Consider the following 20,515-nt stretch of genomic DNA (forward strand, 5'->3'; position numbering starts at 1 on the left):
GCAGTGGGTTGGCAATGTTGTCAAAGCTCAGTGTAATTGCCTTCCAAGTGCCTGGATTAGTTAACAGGAACAGTTGCACCAACTATTTTAAATAATTCATGCATTCATTTTTCTTATTAAAATAACTTTGTTGCACCTTTTTTGAAACATACCATATGTGAAATTTCATGATCGTTCTTTAGAACATAAAAACAAGACTTAAAGTAATAGAAGCAGTACACTCATATTTACTGGTTTAAAAACATCCTTTTACTGCTAGATATTCCACCCTCCTTATAGGTTTATAACCAATAGAAATTTATTTAAATCCTACAGAGCAAACACTTTAAATGACCAAAAATCATGAGTAATGGGGAGAAAGGAGGTAAAGGTTTTGTAATGAGATCCAAAGTTTGAAAACAGAATTCTGATTCAATTCATTATGAAGAAAGTACTGACTATAACATTTTTATATTAAGTTCATCTGTCAGCCACAGAGCAGTTTACATGTCACATGTTTGAAACCAGCTTTTGGTTCATGATAACCTCTCTACATAGATTCCTCCTGTTCTTATTTTGGACAAAGCTTTATTTTATAACATGCAAAAATTAAAACAATATTTTAATTTCAGGATGCAAAAGTTACCCCTCTTAAATAAAACTTTTAAGTTGGAGCACGCAAGCACATAGGACTGTGTACTTTTAGAGGAAAAATATGTCCCTCTATTTTTCCTCATTTTACAGCTTTCTCAAAGTAGTTTATTCTGTGTAATCAGTGACATTCACAAGCTAACAACTAATATTAAGGAAATAAAGAGCACCTCCACTTTGATTTTCTGTACATTTGTGAACAACTCAAGACCAATCTTTAGGAACAGACAGAAGCAGGAAAATTGCTAAGGAAATGGCACAGTCTAGAATTGACAATACTGTGCTGAGGGAGATTCTACAGGGAAAAACACAATCCGTATGTGGTTTTATATCAGAAAGATGTTCGGCTGAAGAATGTCGACTTACTGGACTTTGTGTTGTGCAATGAGATTGTTGTCAAACCAAACTATCAAAAAGAGTGACAGTTCAAGAAGTGATCTTACCAAGGACACCTTATCAGCACATACCAATGGATCTTGAAGTGGCATCACTGTAACTGCAATGACCACCTGTAAACTAAGCTCCAGCCATCATTTAACAGCCTCTGCAGCCACAAAGTGTAGACATACAAAAAAGCCATAAGGACCTATGTATGAAACCACTGCTTGCTGGAATATTTGGTGACCTAGAGGTCAGTGGGAAGCATGTTAAGCGAGGGTCTTACAGCCCTTTATGTTTTAGTACAGCTGTTCCTGACAAGGCAACCTATGACCTTAACAAAGCAACAGGACTCTTTCTTAACTGCAGGCAGTTATTTTGAGTATTCAGACTGCACATTAGGTCCAGAGGTTGCTAAAGAGATAATGCAAAGCCTCTTATATAGCAGTGATTGGTAGATCAGTTTTCTGCCTCTATGGTCTCTACGTGGAACACCATTTTAAAAAAAAAATTTTTTTTAATTCCCACGAAACACATTAAGTCAAAAAGAAAACAATACATCTCCTTCTGTACTGAACTTGGAGCTGCTTACCGATCTCTCTATCCCAAAGAAGTGAAAAGCATGATCGCTGACAGAGACACAGCCTCCAGAATCCAGAAACTAACGTGGACTTCAATAATACCAAAAAACCTCTTAATGATTATAATATAAACAGCTCATTTCCAAATACAGCCCACTAGGTTCTTTTAAAGGACTTAAACAAAGCCAACACAAGCCCTGATACAAAACACATTTCAGAAAATACTTATTTCTCCTGGATGAATATGAATGAAATTAACCTGAGCCACACAGCTGAGACTCAGATTACCACACACTTCAAGTCCCGAAGGGGTAAATACCTTCACAGGTGTTCTCTTCAGGAAGCTACCAAGAACTATCAATAAAGACAGGCATATGTGGTGGTAAGACATTTATGAGAGGCATGTATCTTCACAAAGCTAACCATTAAGTTAACCAAGTAATTATAACTTACTTTTGGTCTCTTTGAGAATGTAGAAGATGGAAAAAAAATTCTTCAGGGTAGTCTGCTTTTAACTCCCAGTTCGAAAACACTCATTCTTTCAGAGTTTTTAATGACTTTTCAGGAAAAAGAGATCTTGGTAGCTCCCAAAAAGAATTTTCATCAAATAGGCCAAAACCAGTTAACTCATTCGCTAGGCACTAGTCAGAAGCTCATCAAATACTGCCAGCTGGTGTTGAGGTTCGCCCAGCTGTTAAGTTTGTTCAGCAATGTTATCTGAGTAAGAAACTTTGTTATGATTAAAATAATCCTATTACATTCATTTGCTCAATGTTGAATTGAATCAGACTTGGAGACTGCAATGCAGTCACTGAAACATATCAACACTCTTGTTTTTAAACAGAGTTCATGGCTGCAACTGCATATAGGAACAGGAAATACCAATTCAGAAGTTCACAAGGTAAATGCTCTCATTATGCTCTCTAATTTCTGAGAAATTCAGTGAAACACTCTGTATCTAAGACACCTTTATAGCACTAATGCAGCTCCACATAATACAAAATTCATAAAAATTGCACAAAAAAAGATAACTTATTCTAAAGATACAAAGTCTGCATTATACCAAAATTCCATTATACCCCTGGATGTGTTCAAGGTCAGGTTGGATGGGCTTTGAGCAACCTCATCCAGTGAAAGATGTCCCAAAGGGTTAACTAGATGATCTTTTGAAGGGCCCTTTTAACCCTAACCATTTTGTGATTCTATGATTCTAAAACAACATATACATAGAGATAAATCTACTGGAAAGTCTAGCTGAAGGTCTAGCATTCAAATGTTGCTAGACTTCTTTGAAGAGAAGCTTGTTTAGTTGTCGAAGCAAGCTATTTGTTATCAAGATAAACAGTCAACAAACCTTTCCATAAGAAATGGGGATGAAAATATATTTTCCACAGGGCAGAATGCTTAAAGTTTTAGATCCAAGAATACCTGGTAGTAAAGAACCGGATTAAATTTCTAGAAATTCCCACTGTAAGTGTAAACAGTCCTTGAGCCTTCACTCAAAAAATGTATTTCGTTATTTGGGCCCATCAGAAATGTTCGATACTTCCCTTGCAACCCATATGAAATTACTTACAGAGTTTTAGCTAAATACCATTGTAGGGGCAATTAGAGCAACACAACAAACAGTAACTTGAAAATACTAAGTAAGCAATAATAGGAGAAATCACTGCTCCTTGGATATGCAAATCCAATCCTCTTACAGCATCACATACCTGATGAGGCAGCAAACTAATCCCCCTTTCAGATTTTGCACCACTGTTTTTTGCCCAGGGACAGCAGCATTCATCTGTTTAGTAGATGGAGCTCTTGTTCTTTAGAGCTGTGAAGCCTCTTAAGGACTCTGTTTATACCAGCTGAAGAGACCACACCAAGAGCTCTTGGTGGCTTTGGTCTGAAACCCCAATGCCTACTGTTGCTACCTTTTGCCATCCTCACCCATGGCTACTCCACTGCCAGGTCACCTTTCACAACAGCCTGTGCAATACTTTCAGCTTTTTAAAATGGTATATATAATCTTTCTTGATTACTTATCACACTCAAAAAAATTGCCTTTCATCTCACCTTTCCCACAGCTTCTTTACCCAACTGCACCAGTACTTCACCACCTCAGATATTCTGCTGCATATAGCTCCTTTTCAAATGTTTTGAACACGAATAACAAAGATTATATTGAAAGCCAACTTCAAAACTCTAAAGGTTTTTTTTTAGGCAAGAATACCTCAAAACTGTTAACAACAATTTTTGCAAAACATGACTAAAAGCAGTTAGCTATCTTGGCTGAAGTAAAAGCTACTTTGACCCAGGGAGATTAAGTGAACACAGATAAATTCAAGGTAAATCCAAGGGTGGCACTAGCAAAAGTCCGAGAAACAGTGTGTTAAAAGTGTGTAACATGCAAATAAAGCCTACCTTATCCAGACAGCTACTTTCACCCTCCAGCAGAGCCAAAATGTTCTCTCCATTAGGGGACACATCTGGAATCCTCTAAAGAGCCGTTGGCTGCTCTTCTCCCTGTTTACATAGTGCCAAGTGTTAGTTCCCCACATTTTTAAGGCCTCTTAGTAAGTATTTTGCAAAAATAACAACCCCCTCAGCCAAATCAAAAAACCCAAACAAAAAAAACCACAGTAAAAGCCTACAATGCTGTTGCTGTCAAATTTTAATCTCCAAAACTTTTGGATACCTTGTAACATTCATTAAAAAAGTACACAAAAGGTAAGAACAAGACTAGTAAAATCTTACAGACTGTTTCAACATAAGCGATCTATTTAAAAAGCTGACTGCTAATTCAAAGAAGCCCTGGTATACTACAAAATCATTGGAAATGTCCCCTTCTTGCTAATAACGCAAACTGAATCCTTAAACTGAATCACTAAGATCAACAGAAACAAGACACATTTTTATGCTACATGATAGCTGACATATCAAAGCACATTTCTACATATTAAAGATATGTTTGTTAGTGTTTTGTTTTTTCTTCTACGAAACATTTAATTCTCAAACAGCTGTTCTCTATTCGTAGCAGCTAAAGAAATACTTTTTTTTTCCTCTGCCACTTACAGCTGTAAATATACAAAGCTAATTAAAACCAATTCCATTTAGCATTACCTCCTTCCTGAATTCTGCTAGGGAAGTGCACCTTATAGTACAAAACAGAGCATTTCTTACAGAAGACCACTGTAAAACTCACAAGTTAACTGATCTCAAAACCAGAAAGCTATGCACATGTATATGGGTTATGAAGCAATGCTAGTGTTCTGTCACATAATAATTACAGATACAAGACTTAGTCTTTAAAATCCCTTGTAAGATAACTCTATATTATTACCCTCATATGACAGGGAAAGAGAGAAGTGGTGTGACTTGCTTCAGACAGGTGAGTCACCAGCTGAGCTGGTAAATTAACTGACTGAACCAAATTGCAACTCTGAAATTTCCTCACCACTCCCTACAAAAAAACACCCCCAAACAAACAAAAAAACCAACCACCTCAAAAATCTTTAATTGTTTGTAATTTAATACCAGCCTTTCCCTTTACCTGTTTTTAAAGGTAAAACATGATCTGATACAACATAAAGAAAGGTCTCCATAGCAAGACTGCACAACAGTTAATCATTTGCTCTGCTGGATGACTTTGTGTACTTCCTAATCTGGTTTTATACCAAGGGCACCTGGTCACAAAAAGGCAAAACCAGCAAAGGAACAGACGCTTTATTTATTTTTTTTTTCAGCTGTAATAATAAATGTATCTAAAAGTTACCGATCATCTGTTAAAATACAGAAATGAAATATCATCAAGTAATTTCAGAGTTGGATCAGTTTGCAAATTCAAATATGTTGTACAATTTGGTTTTGCTTTTGTTAGTTTTAAGAGTGAGAATTTTATGCGGTCTCTCGTTTGACACAGTATATTTTAATCTGTTTTTAAATGAATGAACATTTAGATGGATATTCTTGATTAGTAATTTGTACATACTAAACGCCTCCTAGCAGACCTACTCTTAAAATATGAATTGATTAATCATAGAATGGTTTCGCTTGGAAGGGACCTTAAAGACCATCTAGTTCCAACCGCCCTGCCACAGGCAGGGACACCTTTCCACTAGACCAGGTTGCTCAAAGCTCCATCCAGCCTGGCCTTGAACACTGCCAGGGAGGGGGCAGCCACAGCTTCTCTGGGCAACCTGTTCCAGTGTCTCACCACCCTCACAATCAAGAATTTCTTCCTAATATCTAATCTAAATCTACCCTCTTTCAGTTTAAACCCATTACCCCTCCTCCTATCACTATATGCCCTTGTAAAAAGTCCCTCTCCAGCTTTCCTGTAGGCTCCCTTCAGGTACTGGAAGGCTGCTAGAAGGTCTCCTTGGAGCCTTCTCTTCTCCAGGCTGAACAACCCCAACTCTCTCAGCCTGTCTCCATAGGAGAGGTGCGCCAGCCCTCTGATCATCTTCGTGGCCCTCCTCTGGACTCGCTCCAGCAGCTCCATGAAGGAATAATTTCAAGTACGATAACTTTGGTCAAAACATACTAATCACAGAGGGCAATTCAAGAATATGCTCTTTTTTAAGCAGAGCACAATGATCTGGTTCAATTCCAGCAAGCCCTGATGGTAGTTTTAAGCATTTAAAATTGGCCACCAGATATAGCACCAAGATTATCCAGTCTAAGAAAGTAGAGGATCCATAAGGGCTGATTATACTCTTGCTTCTGAAGGGGAAAAATTGTGGTCATCAGTGTTTTTGGTTTTTTAAGACACAAGCAGGAACACCACATCCTCAGCTGAACCTATCACGTGGCAACAAAAAATACTGGGTAGTTCGGGATAGAAATACTTTCTTGATGAAGCCCTGGTGGATGGTGGAGAAGGACATGACAAGGATAAAAGGAGAGTTCTCAGAAAGGATGCTCCAGGTAACATCAAGGGAGTGCAAAAGATGCTTCCATCATGACAGGGACACAACAGCGTTAGTCCCACCGTGGTGCTGCCCCCAAGATAACTGTCTGTTCTGAGTAAACAGTAACAGCCGGAACAAAGACAAAAGGCCCAGGAGGACACACCGATCTATAACACGAAGCATGTAACTGCAAAGGCAAAAAGAAAAAAAAAAAAGTTTGCTTGCTTTTTCCCCAGCAACTTCGCTTGGAACCATCACCTGTCCGGGGCACCGCCGGGCAGACCCCTCAGCGTGGAAACGTCCCGTTCTGCCTCCGCTCCCCACTGCCCTCCGCGAACCGGGGTCGGCCCGGCGCAGCGGGTGACGGGGCGCTCTCCCGAGAGGCGGGAGCCGCTCTGACCGCCACAGGGCCCCTCTTCTCCGTTCCTCATTCACTGACAGGGAGAGGGAGGGCGCGGCGGGCCCGGAGGGACGCACCTTCCCTCCCCGCTCAGGGGCAGCGCGCGGCAGCGCACGGCGGGCGCCCTTCCCGCCAGACGGCCGCCAAGGCGCGGGGCGCGAGCAGAGGCGCGCGGCACCTCACGGCGCGAACAGCCCCCCACGCGCGTGTAGGCAAACAGAGGGACCCGCTCACCAATAACAAGGTGGGAAGGGTGGGTGGAAGAACCAATAGAAAGGCCAAGCGGGCGGCGGGTCGGGGGCGGGACATCCGGCGGGAAGCGGGGCGGGGGTGGCCGTGTTGTGACTGGGGGAAGGGGCGGGCTCCCGTCAGCTGGACGTGCTGTGGGGTGCGGGAGCTGCAGCGGCGCACCGTCAGCCCCGCGGCCGCCATGCCCGGCATCGACAAGCTCCCCATCGAGGAGACGCTGGAAGACAGCCCCCAGGTAAGAGAGGCAAGACGCAGCCCGGTGGGCGGAGGCCAGATCGGGCCCAACCCGTGGGCGCCGGGCCTAGCGCTGATCCCCTCTCGCTCCTTTCCCCCGTATTCCCTCGGGGACACGTTGGAGAGGCTCGGCGGCGGCCGGGAGGGAGCGGGAAACCCTCCCCGGCAGCGGGGCAGGGACATGCCTGCGTGGCCAGGTGCCTTCCCATCCTCCTCGCCCCTGTGGCGTGGCAGGGGCTTGGGGCCAGGACTCACGGCTTGTGCGCTGTCAGCTTCGGCAGTGCCCCCTGCGAGGTGTCACCCCAGTCTCTGCGGCCCCTTCTTCCCGCTGGCATCGCCGCGTCCTCTCAGGTGTCCCGCGGACTGCTGAGCTGTTCGTGAAGCGGCGAGCTCGGTCAGGATTTGTACAGTGCTTCGGCATCGGGCGTCAGGGTAATAGCTTGCACTGACTCCCTTACTTCCCCACCCCCGGATTTACATTCATGACTGATTTTGGAGACCTCGTGTTGACAAAACTCGTCTTCACTTCTCAAGACGATTTTTCTTATCTTTGTGTTTTACTAAAAACGCATTAAGGTTTAACAGATACGTACGAAAAGCAGTTATTGGATGAGGTTATCGTGGCGGTTGTTAATGCTGTGAGTAGGTGGGAAACGCATGGTGCTGAGGGGCCTGTAGTTGCTCTGAAATCTTCACTTCCATTTCTGCTGCTTGACCTTTGTCAGTGATGCCATATATTGCATTGGCATTTCTTTCATGCTGCTATTAAGCAGGAAAGGTTTTATTCGATTGCACTAATTTCTCTTGCTGGCAGCAACAGCAGCAAGTACTTTGTACTGCTCTTCCTAGACACAAAAGAAAGTTTACAATATATTTTCTTTTATTGCAGCCTTTTGAGTTAAGATCCTTGTTTTGCTGCATTGTTTATGTAGATGAGCAAGACTTCCTATACTGTGATAGCATATGCACTGGTAGTTTTGATTCCTCAGCCACAGGAAGAGAAGCTTTCACTTGTTTAGTAGGGAATTTTAACCCCACAAATGACAACCATTTTAACAAATCTACATCAAGTGGAGGGATGACTTAGAAAAGGCAACAGAAGGCGGCCGTGCAGAAAGTGTATCATTGCTTTCCAAAGGACAGTGCCCCATATAGCTCAAACACTAGATGTTAGATGAGATCTAGCCCATAGTGTGGTCTCTGGCCCAGAGACTAAACCTGATGTACTCTCATGAAGAGGAAAAATTTTTGAAACTGTTACAATAATAGTAATTTAACAAAATTATTTCTTGAAGGTCTGTTCTCAGTATATGGAAGTCAGAACTATTCATATTTGTAGGAAACGTCAAATGCAAGAACAACTTAGGATCCCTAAAAAGTGGGATGTGGGGTTTTTTTTCCAAGCACTTAAGACTGGAATATCATTTGGGAAGCACATGCAAAAAAGTTACATATTGGAACATAATTATACATTCTAGAATGTTTCATCTGAGTTATTTGTGATACAGACTAGCGAGCCTAACTTGGCCCAATGACTTTGATGTGCTTAAACTATTAGATTTGCTGATACCTTCTTCTATTTTAGGTACAAAATTCTACATCTTTCTGTCAACCTAATATTTCAGGTGAACTCTGGCTAACCACCTCTTAAAAGAACATAACTAGGACTCTAGTCTTCTATTACATTAGTTCATTTCTGTTATTTTGAAATCAGTGCAATGAAAATGGCAACAAATGTTGCTTGAAGAAAGAAGAAACCTTGCTTTCTTCAGGAATTGCCATGACTCTCTGACGTGTTCACGCGGTAATACTGAAAAAGATCATCAGCCTAGGACGTTGTTTAGTGCTGAACTATGGACTGGAGTTTTGCACCTTTAGACTTGTTTCAAACACTAGCTTTAGGTATATAAACATCATATAAAACTTACTCTGCGTCTGAGGGAAGGGGAGGCTTTTCTAAAATGGCAAAACCCATTCATTTCCTTGTTGCAGGACAAAAAACTAACCACTGTGTTTTTAGATGTAAACCAAATGCCATTTTACATTGTCTTTTGCTATGCAAAGCAGTGCAATTTAAATATTAACCTAGGACATATATTACACACGTACTCAGTGTTTAGATATGTATTTAGAGAGAGTTTCTGCTTAGACTTATTTGCATTCCCGAAGCATTGCACAATAAAAAAGCCAAGAAACTTGATAGTACAGGCTCGCTCTGATGTCAGTTACACTACCATACATACGATGACATGAAAGGCTTAACAGTTGACCGACTTCTAACTAGGTGGTTTCTTTGTGCAGCCTATCACTGGTAGCTTCCAGTGTACCTGCTCATATGTATGGGATGAAAGCATCTTAAAGAACATGCAAAATTATGCAAAGTTTTACTAGAAACATGAGTAAACAATTCCTCTAATTTTTTGCTAAGCAATAGTCTGCCATAGCTTGTTTACAGTTTCAGGTTATTTTTTTTCATCAATATCACACAATGTCAGTTTGAAGTCCAGACATCAATAACTGTTTTTTTTAACGATAAAACATAGAAATACTTTTATTCTGCAGTGTTCGGTTTTAAAGAGTAAGCATAATCCAGAAACCTTACATGATATTCCTTTAAAATTGCAAGTTCAGGTTTATTTATGTTCAGGCTTAAAGGTCATGAGTATATAATTCAGTGGTTATGGTACTATGTAATTTTTTGTTTTGCATTCTTTCGTGTATGTCTCCTTCAATGGGAGAGTCACAGCTATTAGGATGACACAACATGTTGCCACACCTGGCAAACATTTGAGTTCTCCTCCACCTCTTTCCTCCTCCACCTCCCTTTTCCACTTGTTTTATAAACTAGAACCACCATTCAAGTGATTTGTTGTGTTGGCAATACTGTTTGATTATTTTTTTTTTTATTCGAGTATCTTGTAGGCATTATATAGTATCACCATATTTGTGAGGCAACCAGGCATCTAATTCAAGTTAAATAAAAGAATTTCATGTCAAAAGAATGGTCAAATAATATACTTTATACACGTTTAATATGTACACCTTGATTATCATTAAAAGCAGAAAATCAGAAAAGTAGCTGAAAAAGACCTCCATGCTTCAAGGGGAGATGGACTAAAGTCTAAGTCATTTCAAGACAAGTCCTCAACATAGCAAGAACTTCTAATAATAAACCCCCCGCAATTCATATGCAGTACGATCCAGTGCTTTTCGCTAATCTCATCAGAGAGGTTTTCCTGATGTCCAGACTTGTGTCAGTCTTTCATTCTTTTCCCAGGTCTGAGAAGTACCTTCCCTTCCTCTTTGAGCAAACTACAGTTATTCGGCCTAGGGAAGACTAAGAAAGAGAATTTCCCATTTCAAGTATTTAACAATCATGATTTTGGGGGAAAAACCCAGTTATGTACTTATGATTCTTTCTATTTTCTGTCTGGACATTAATTTTAGTATAAACCTAAAACCAAAGCACGATCCTCTTGCTAAAATGTTACTAGAGTTAAAGGGTTTATTTTGTGAATCTTGCAAGTGATGCCCCTGTTTCTCCATCCAAGCATCCCATCCGATATTTTAGATTAGGAAAAGCAAATGTAGCCTGTGCAGAGTTATAGGTACATTCTCTGCTCTTCCCCCTTTTTTTTTTTTTTTTGCCTTGGTGGAAGCAAGCTATTTGATATCCTTGTAGGGAGGAGAAACATTGCTTCTAAGTGCAAAAAGGATGCAAGAACACTGAGTCAGCATCTCAGTCAAGCTTAAGGGCAAATTATGCCTGAACAACCTGATTGCCTTCTCATCCCGAGTCAGTCATTTCATCACAGGGTAGAGCAGCAGATGTCATTTACCTTGACTTAAGCAAGGATTCTGACATGGTCTCTGGTAACATCCTTCTGGCCAAAATGGAGAGGTACAGACTGTGACCTGGGTGGAAAAATGGGCTGGATAGTTGGGCTTAAAGAGTAGTGATCAGTGTTTTGAAGTCTAATAGGTGGACAGTGATAAAGAGGTTGATTTTGAGGTGGACACTGTTAAGCACCTTCATCAGTGATGCGGGCAGTGCAATAGGATCCATAGTCATCAAGCTTGGGGTGACACCAGCTAAAGAACAGACTGACAGACAAGACGCTCCCTTTCACTGTAGAGTTATGAGGGGGAGAAACATTTATCATGAGACCAACAAGATGTAGGTTGTACTGCTTTGTTTTGGTTTGGCTTTTAGTTCCTCAGCCTTTGATCACAGAATTGACCGTTACTGCACAGGTGAATTATAGGTCCAAGCACAGCCAGCAGCTCTCTTCGTGCGGGATGGATCGTATCAGAAAGCCACAGCCTTTGTTTTGACCTCACTGCAGAAGAAGTGTGTATTCCTGGCATGCTGTTTAATACCAGTCAACTTTACCTTTTTCTTTAGGGATGTACCATAGTGGGTCCAGTAGTTGCCCACAGTTCCAACTTTTTTGTACACTTACCCATCTCCCCTGGTCCTCTTCTTTCTGAAAATGTACTTGTATTAACCTGGAGAGAGACTGACGGTAGGAGTGAGGATAAGCTTGGATATCTTTTAAGATTCTCTGGCATGCAACATGTATCATTCCTGTAAACAGTGTTGGAGGGTTTATAAACTTTTCAGTAATGAAACCTGAAACAATGCTATTTAACTTCGAAGTTCTGTTACATTTAGATACTACTTTGCTAACTTGACATGTTAGTGTTTTGGCTGTTTCATTTTTGCAGACCCGGTCTTTACTGGGAGTATTTGAAGAAGATGCTGCTGCAATTTCCAATTACATCAATCAGTTGTTTCAAGCCATGCATAGAATATATGATGCACAGGTAATGTTAATGCAATTCTTGAATGCATTATAAAGCTTTTGAACCACATTTCACGTCTCTTGCTTTTTTTGAAATTATTATAAGCAATGTTTTATTTAACTTCCAATTTTTTAAAATGTGAAAGTGAAATAAAATAAGCATTAAATGATTGTTTTTCTGTATGTTAGGGAGCGGTAAAGACTGAATTCTTGTGATTTCTTTTGCAACAGAATTTCTTATGACAAGTAAAAAGATTTTCTGGTCTTCTAGTAGTTTTACTGTATTTCCCAAGAGTTTCTAAAATGTTTCCCATCCTGATCTTAGTGTGTATAATAATATATACCAAGTGGGAGATTATTTTTTACCCACAATATATTCACGTTTCACTTATCATCTGCAAGTAACTGCATTTTTATGCCAAAGGTAGAATTTATTTTGAGTGTTTTTCTGAACAATTGAGTTTATGGCTCTATTTTTAGTTTGTATATGCTTGAACCATTTGACTTTTTTACTGACTTGTTACTCTTGCTTTTCATATTTTTATTTTACTGTTGTTTTTACTTTAATGACTAGCATGTTTATTGTAGGTTTGCTGCTATGGAGTTTTATTTTACTGCCTTTCTATTCAGCTTTTAATTTCTGTACTGTCTTCTTCAACTGCATCACGAAAGACAAAGTTAATCCGTACCATGAATCTGCTAATTAGGTCCTGTCTGTGTACAAGTACAAAGCAGTTTCTAACCAGGTAGTACTGAGGTTCATTGTAATCTTTTCTTACCTTTACAGATAACGAATTCCTAATACTCAGTAACTAGGGCAGCTAATTTGAAATAATTAAATGCAAATATGCACTGCATAACATGAAAAATAGAGAAATCAGTGCACGTAGTACAGGCTGTGAACTTGGTATTTGTAAACACTGATTACCTGTATCTCTCAGTAATGTTAGAGAAATGGAAGGGCAGGATGCTTAGGTTTTATGAAAATCTGTAGCCAGATTTTAAGCTCCACATCTGTAACAGTTTCCTCTTCAAATATGTGATTTCTTTGTATTAATTTAAATCAAAAAGTAACAAGCTTGTTTTTTTTGGTGGGTTTTTTTTTTGTGTGTTTTTTTTTTTTTTTAAATCAGAACGAATTAAGTGCAGCAACTCATCTGACTTCAAAGCTTCTGAAGGAGTATGAGAAACAGGTATTGTGTTGTCTTGTGTACTTGTTGTACGTTGTTGTCTTTCTGTATTTTTGTGGTCTTTTATCTCCCAGAGCAAAATGTAGAATATATTAAGTTTTGGTCCAGATGTAATGAACTGCTGTAGTTAGTGGCTCGAATCTTTGTCAAAAGAGTCTATTGGTTTCATATTAGTTCTTCCAACTAAAACAGAATGAAGTTCCTCTTACTGTGATGAATATTAGTAACTTCTGGAATATTTTACTTTTGGATCAGTGTTTTGGGGGTTGCTTAGCGTGGTGGTGGTGTTTTGTTTTTGTTTTATAAACCTGTTTACTATTAAGTGCTTTAATTTTACTAGTTACAAAGAGAAGAGATTATATAGCAGTCTCCATTTAACAACCGTAATTTATTGTGAGAATAATTCCATCTCTGAAAGAGTGGATTGTGGAATCCATAACTTTTCTCCACTGGTAGCCTGTACTATCAAGGGTTTCCTATTTGTAGCTATGCTGCTGGGACCCCTTTTCTGAGATGCACGTTAAAAACAAAGTCACTCTTTTTAAGGAGGCTCACACTCCCTGTCCTCATTGTCCACCTAATGAGGTGAACTGGAAAAAGTACTATTTATGAACTATTTTGGTTTGGTGAGTCTTTCTAGAGGGGTAAGACGACACTTTATTTTTCCTTTGCTAATTGTTACTAATGAATAGCTTTAATGCAGACAGGATCAAAACCACAATGGTGCTGATCCAAAAGAATCGCGAGTATTTGTACCTACAGTAGTCCCATTAGGAAGCGATGGAGAAACAGAGAGATTTAGAGTGTCTTTTTTAAAAAAAAAAAAAAAAAGAAAAAGAGTCTTATATTGCTAATGACAGACTGGAAATGCTGCTTAAGCTGTCTGTGCACACTCTGAATTGTGGCAGGAATTAAATTATTTTGGCTTTTTTTTTTTTTTTTTTTAGAGGTAGCTGCAGGACTGTCATTTGAATTGTTTTAACATGGTTGATACAATAACAAATTGACTTTAATGACAGTTATTTAATGAATTGCACCGTTTCTGCAGTTTTCTATCAAAAACATAGTTTTTGCAAAAGCAAAATTAAAAGAACTAACTTCAGATTAGAAGAACCAATTAGGGCATGATATTCTTATTCGTTAGCAGTTACGGATATCAAAATATACACCAAATATCCTTATTTCATTTCAGTTAGTTTGTTACCTTCATTGAGAAGAAGGAAGGGGGGAAGCTAACAAGTTGGAAGGAGGTGCTCAACATTTTTAATAAAGAAGTTGTTTTTTTTTTTTATATTTCCAAGTGGTTTATGTATAGCTGCTGTGAATTAAATTAGTATTGGACCTTTTAACTTATTTTTCTGATTTGTCTCCCTTGGACGGCTTTTTTCCCAGTCAGGAGATTAGCTTAAAAATACACAAATAATGTTTTAACTGGATTGTTTCTTTTTTTACTTGTTACCATTTTGGTCATACTTTTGCCTCCATCAAGGCATTATAGAAGTAAACTCTTTTGGGTGGTTTAAAAATTTCACATAATCACGTAACTTAAGAGCTAGAAGTTTAAGATGAACACCAAATATTGCTTCATTTTTGATAATTTTAAAATAATTTGCAAAGCTGGAAAAAATCTTCATAGATGTCAAGTCTGCATATTTCCTGATTTTAAAAAAATAAAATCTATTCATCTATAGAATTTATTAATTAGATTAATCTATTTTAATAATAGATATATTTTTTTAAAAAATTAGAATTGTTTGTTACTTTTTCCCCCCCCAAAAAAATTAGTTCTTCACGGGACAATGAAAAAGTGCTTCAGTGTGTCTTAACTGTATAATATTTTAAAATAATGGAATACCCAATACATTCATAGACATGATCAATACAGTTTTGTGAATGGCAGAAGACACTGCAAACAACATACCTCCTTTTGTTTTCTTTTAGCGTTTTCCACTAGGGGGAGATGATGAAGTTATGACTTCCACTTTACAGCAATTTGCAAAAGTGATAGATGAGGCAAGTACTTGTATTTGTTTCACTCCCTTTGCTAATGTTGTCATGTATAGACTTTAACTTGCTTAATTATTCCAGCCTGTTCTAAGATAGGAGGTACAGAAATGGCTTTCATTTGTCAATAAGGTAACACTTAATTGTATATTGCAGCATATATTTGAAGTTATATAACCTGAAAATAAAGAATCAATTCAGCTAAATGAGCATACATTGCTGAAAAAGAATATAGTTTAACTTACTGTAGATAAAAAACATTACAGAATGGCAGTTAGAAACTGTTTTCCATGAGGGTATTTGTCTTGCCTGATTTCAGATATCTAACTGACAGAGGAACCCCCTTGCTATTTGTATTAGCGACAAAGACTGACTCTTCTGAAAGACAACTTAGCACCATTACGATCTGAATGAGGATTTTTTTCTGTGATCCCTCTCCTCACTTTTAACACTACTTAAACAGCATTATGGGAGGAAGAACACATTTGTTCTATGTCTTGTAACCTGTGAAAGACGGGCTGTGATGTAGCTGGAGAGAAACTGGAGGAATAAATTGACTAGTCATCAGAATGTATGAGGCCATCTTCTGACATGATCCAGTAACTTGGAATAAAGTTGGAAAAGTAGGGACAAATACTGAACTCTAAAGGTCTATAAAAAGCTGGTGATGAGATCAGGAACCTAGAAAAGAATAGCTGCAAAAAAATGAATGTGCAAAATTATGGTTGAATTGTACATGTCATCTTTGAGTGAAATTGATGTCAATCTATCTTTAATTTTATTTTATCTTACCACTGTTTTCCTAAAATTCCCTTCTTTCTCTTGTCTTTTACAGCTCAGCTCTTGCCATGCAGTACTTTCAACTCAACTTGCGGATGCAATGATGTTTCCTATTACCCAGTTTAAAGAAAGGGATCTAAAAGGTAGAGTGCTCGAACAGATACTTTTTTTATCAACAGCAGCAGTAATAAAAACATAGCATTTAATCCCCATAGCTCTTGTTTCACTAAATAGAATATGCCACTTATTTTTCAGCTCTCAAAAGTATGTACCTCCCAATTTAAAAAAAAAAGTTATTTCTATTCATGAGAGTATCACAGTTGAAGAACTTAAGACTATTACTGTTTCAACAAAAATATTACTTATATTATGGAAGTACTTATCTTCTAGTCAAGATTAAAATTTTGCAATTACTGTAAACAGTAGGAAAGACTAATTTTCAGATAATTAGCGTATTTGTATGTATTATAATACCATGACATCGATATAATGGCTGGAATAAACTCAAAAGGCAAAGTGCCAAAGTTGTAGTACTTACATTATTAAGATTTAGTAAAGTGGTTCTTAACCCTGCTGGTAATATAGGTGGCTTCTTACATGCAGGCATAAGATGCTTCCAACTTCTTATTTTTGTAACAATTGTATCTTATTCTGCCTGGTCTAAAATAATATATAATGTGTCTGATTATGATAGATTTTACTCGAGATGCTAAAGTGAATAGATTGGTGTGGCAAATAGGCTTCAAATATAAATTATAAGAGTGAAAACCAAAATAACTTAAATCCCTAATGTGAACATCCTAGAGTGAGTATACCTAACATATGAACATTTTAAGTCTAAATTGAAATTAAAATTACAACTCTTCTGTCAGTCTTCTGTCTTGGAAAATACTTCTTTGCCAATAGTTTGTTGCAAAATTCTGGATTAAATAGATTCTGCTTTTTGAGCAAGGGAACATGAGTATCTCAAGGCTAATATTACTCCTCAGAACCTGAAAAAATCTCCTGTTAATATTTACTGAAGAAGCATCCCTGAGGCAATAATTGCAAATTAAATTTTCCCACTGGAAGTTTTTAACCACCAACTGATGCAGTATTTAATGATACCATGCTTCTTTATGGACTTCATAGGCACTCTCTGTAAAGCTTTTCCATGCTTTTTTTGTCTTTGCTTTACCATAAAGTTGAACATAACTCTCTGCTTGTTTATGTTGTAATGTGACACAACTCCACAATCAAGATCAGAACAAGTGCTAAGTATTGTATTGTTTTCCGTTTCCTGACACAGTGATAACCATCTAGAACACGACTAATTTTAGGTAGGAGGAATCACAATGTGTTTGGGGCTTTCCTGTGATCCAGTGATACTTCCCCTTCTCCTGTGCTTCCACTTTCCCAAGTCAGACCAGAACTCTGACCAGAACTATAATGACACATTTGTATACGACGATTGCTTTCAAAGTCTTTTGAAAAGAAGTTCGTCCTTAACTTACTACAGTACAGTATCTTTTGGGGTAAGCGGGACAGCCACATCAATGATACTCAAGCCCTAAGTAGGAGCAGACTTTCCTGGCCACATAGTGCCTGTGCTGTTTAATTCAGTATGGTACAAGGTGCGAACTACAACTGTTCATTAGTGAAACATTGCATGAGAAACCTTAATATATAAATGTTATGCTGATAACTTATTTAAATTTTGATATGTTGTTTTGTAGAGATATTAACTCTAAAAGAAGTTTTCCAAATTGCAAGCAATGGTAAGTGTAAAATACTTAATGTTATAGATATTACAAGGCAACAGTCTTACTGTAGATTATTCACTCAGAAAACTAGTGAAGATATTTGCGCAGCTTAAAGTGACTAAGGTGTAATTTTTTTCAGTGATACTTAGGCACCCAGCTTTCCTTGGTTTACTTGTAAATCCCTGTTTTGTGTACTGAAGTGTTAAAGCAAATTGACAGTATTAGTCTTTTTTACAATACTTTAAATATATATATAATTATTAAATAATTTAGGATTATGCTATCAAAATTACTAAAAATAGTAAGGTTCTAGCTCACTTCATAAAGTCAGGACTGGATTAATAAACAAATTTTAACTCCCTAAAATTAGTTTGATAGTTCTCTTCCTTATTGTTAAAGTTAGTTTTTTTAGCTAGCTCTACTATATCCTCATAGAGGACATATCCTTTAAGTAAGGATTAAGTAAGGATTCTGCTTCTCTTGATGTAAATTGCTTAGTTGCTTTAGAAGCAAGAAAGATTAAAGTTTTCATAATGGAAAGTTGTCTTTACTTATAGAAAGTTTCTGTCTTTGAAAAATATTAGAAGTTTAGGGAATTTTGTAACAATTTGGCCATGTTTGGTGAGAATTTGTCTTCAGTGGCAGTGAAGTAATTGGAAACAGGCAAGAACAATCCTTAAAGGTTTTAATATGGCAGAACTTTGCATTCAGCTGGCTGTGCAACACACAGTGATAGAAAAGGTTTTCTGCTCTGTTTCATAAGTCATTAATTTATCAAAATGATCATAAATTCTCTCTTGATTGCTTAGACCATGATGCTGCTATTACCAGATACGGTCGGTTGTCAAAAAGAAGGGAAAATGAAAAGGTTCGTAAAACAAAATACTTAATATAAAGATTTTAGAGGAGATAAGAAATAGTTTTCATCTAATATATATATCTTTATGATGGAAGACAATGTATGGCAGCACACATACTGAGGGTTGATAGTTTGTGTTTTAGCAGTCTAGACAGTTTGCTTCAGAACAGAAAAGCAGGTTTCCCCAATACACACCTGTCTTGTAACACTGAAAATGCTCTAAGATGAAGGTTGTGATACTATATTCAATTTATTTTTGTAAAGAAATAACCACACTGTCCAGGGAGAAAAGAATGCTGTACTTGTTTTTCATGTATCTCTCATGTATAAGTTAGAGAAGCAGAATTGTAGGTGGTGATGATAGAGGGTAGAACATTACCGTGTTGTTTTTTCCATGCTGGCTATAAAGCTGTCCAGAAGGCATGTGATGAATACCAAGTCTCAAACATCCCTTTTTCCCCCCACCCCTGTCTGTGTCTCTTTAGATCAAGGCTGAAGTTATAGAAGATGTATATACTTCCAGGAAAAAACAGCACCAGACTATGATGCATTATTTCTGTGCATTAAATACTCTTCAGTACAAAAAGAAAATCGCTATGCTGGAACCCTTGCTAGGATACATGCAAGCTCAGGTAATTTCAGATTCTGAAAGCTGTAGGTCTGAAAGAAGATGTAAAAGTACTTCATGAAGGCTGATGTACTGAAATCTGTTGCAAGACGTCTTTTGCAATCCAAGGAAGCAAATGCAGAAAAAGACATACGCCATCCCCACCCTGTAGCTGTCATAGCTGCTGCCATGAACACTGCCATTAGCTAGCACTAGTCATTTCCCACACAATATATGAATCTCGTCATGACATGCCCTCACACCCATCAGAGACTCTTTTAGGAAAGTCTGGGTGACAAATACAAAGGTCTAATTCTACCCCAAAACCCAGATGGCTAAACTTAATGTACTGCCTAAATTTTTTCAACTGGACCACTAATGGGAGTAGCTGATCAAAACTTTCGAGCATGAAAGTCCACATGGAAGTGTACCTTCTGAGAAAGTAATGTGGGAACAGTTAAAACTCTTTCCTGTGGCAGCTATTCTGAGATGAGATAATCAGCAAAGTCACATCACTACTGTTTTCAGTCAAGGGTGTGGAAGAACTGGAATGGTAAAAATCGTTCTGGCTTGGTTTTGTTTAATATAAATGAGTTTGTGATCGGTTTATTTGAGGATGGGTGCAATAGAAAATACAACTGTGAAAAAGTTCTTTGGAGGGACTTTGTAATTAGCAGATGTATGTTCTCAGTATGTTTTTTTTTTTTTAAAAAAAAAAAAAGAAAAAAAGCCAAACTTTCCAGCATCTGGCACTGCCACAGTCTCCCAAGTAGAAACTAACTTCTCTATACTGTCTGAAAGCTTTCCAAGTCCAAGAAGAACTCCCGCTTCTTTTTGAAACTTCGCACCTTGTATTTAAGAACTAAGCTCTAAATGTTTTCTGTAACGAAGTAGATAGATAGTGCAACCTGTTGTTCAGGTGCAGGTTTTTGCTGAATCTAAGAATGGGAAGGGCAGGGCCACACTCCATGGCTTCCTGTTCTGAGATTTCATATGGCTAAACTCAACTTAGATGTGGCAGTTTTTCTGGACCAGTACAGAGTACACTGTTTTTAAGATACTGTCAGTTCCCCTTGGCAGGGTCCACAGTTAGAGGATGGCCCCAGACAAGTCCTCACAGGTTTCCCCTCTCCTATGCCCCCCAAATAACTCCAC

General features: G+C 38.2%; 1 protein-coding gene across 1 annotated transcript in view; it reads left to right on the forward strand.

Moving 5' to 3' along the window:
- The first annotated feature begins 7,250 nt into the window (after positions 1-7,250).
- The window catches only part of APPL1 (adaptor protein, phosphotyrosine interacting with PH domain and leucine zipper 1), a 31,491-nt gene continuing 18,226 nt past the window's right edge, over positions 7,251-20,515 (forward strand). The window contains exons 1-8 of the mRNA XM_068408615.1: positions 7,251-7,374; positions 12,102-12,200; positions 13,312-13,371; positions 15,310-15,381; positions 16,208-16,295; positions 17,868-17,909; positions 18,704-18,762; positions 19,239-19,385. Coding sequence (XP_068264716.1) covers positions 7,321-7,374; positions 12,102-12,200; positions 13,312-13,371; positions 15,310-15,381; positions 16,208-16,295; positions 17,868-17,909; positions 18,704-18,762; positions 19,239-19,385 — 621 coding nt within the window. The 5' untranslated portion in view covers positions 7,251-7,320. The remainder of the gene's footprint in view (positions 7,375-12,101; positions 12,201-13,311; positions 13,372-15,309; positions 15,382-16,207; positions 16,296-17,867; positions 17,910-18,703; positions 18,763-19,238; positions 19,386-20,515) is intronic.

The sequence above is a fragment of the Nyctibius grandis genome, chromosome 10 (assembly GCF_013368605.1).
Source record: "Nyctibius grandis isolate bNycGra1 chromosome 10, bNycGra1.pri, whole genome shotgun sequence".
NCBI classification, from domain to species: domain Eukaryota; kingdom Metazoa; phylum Chordata; class Aves; order Nyctibiiformes; family Nyctibiidae; genus Nyctibius; species Nyctibius grandis.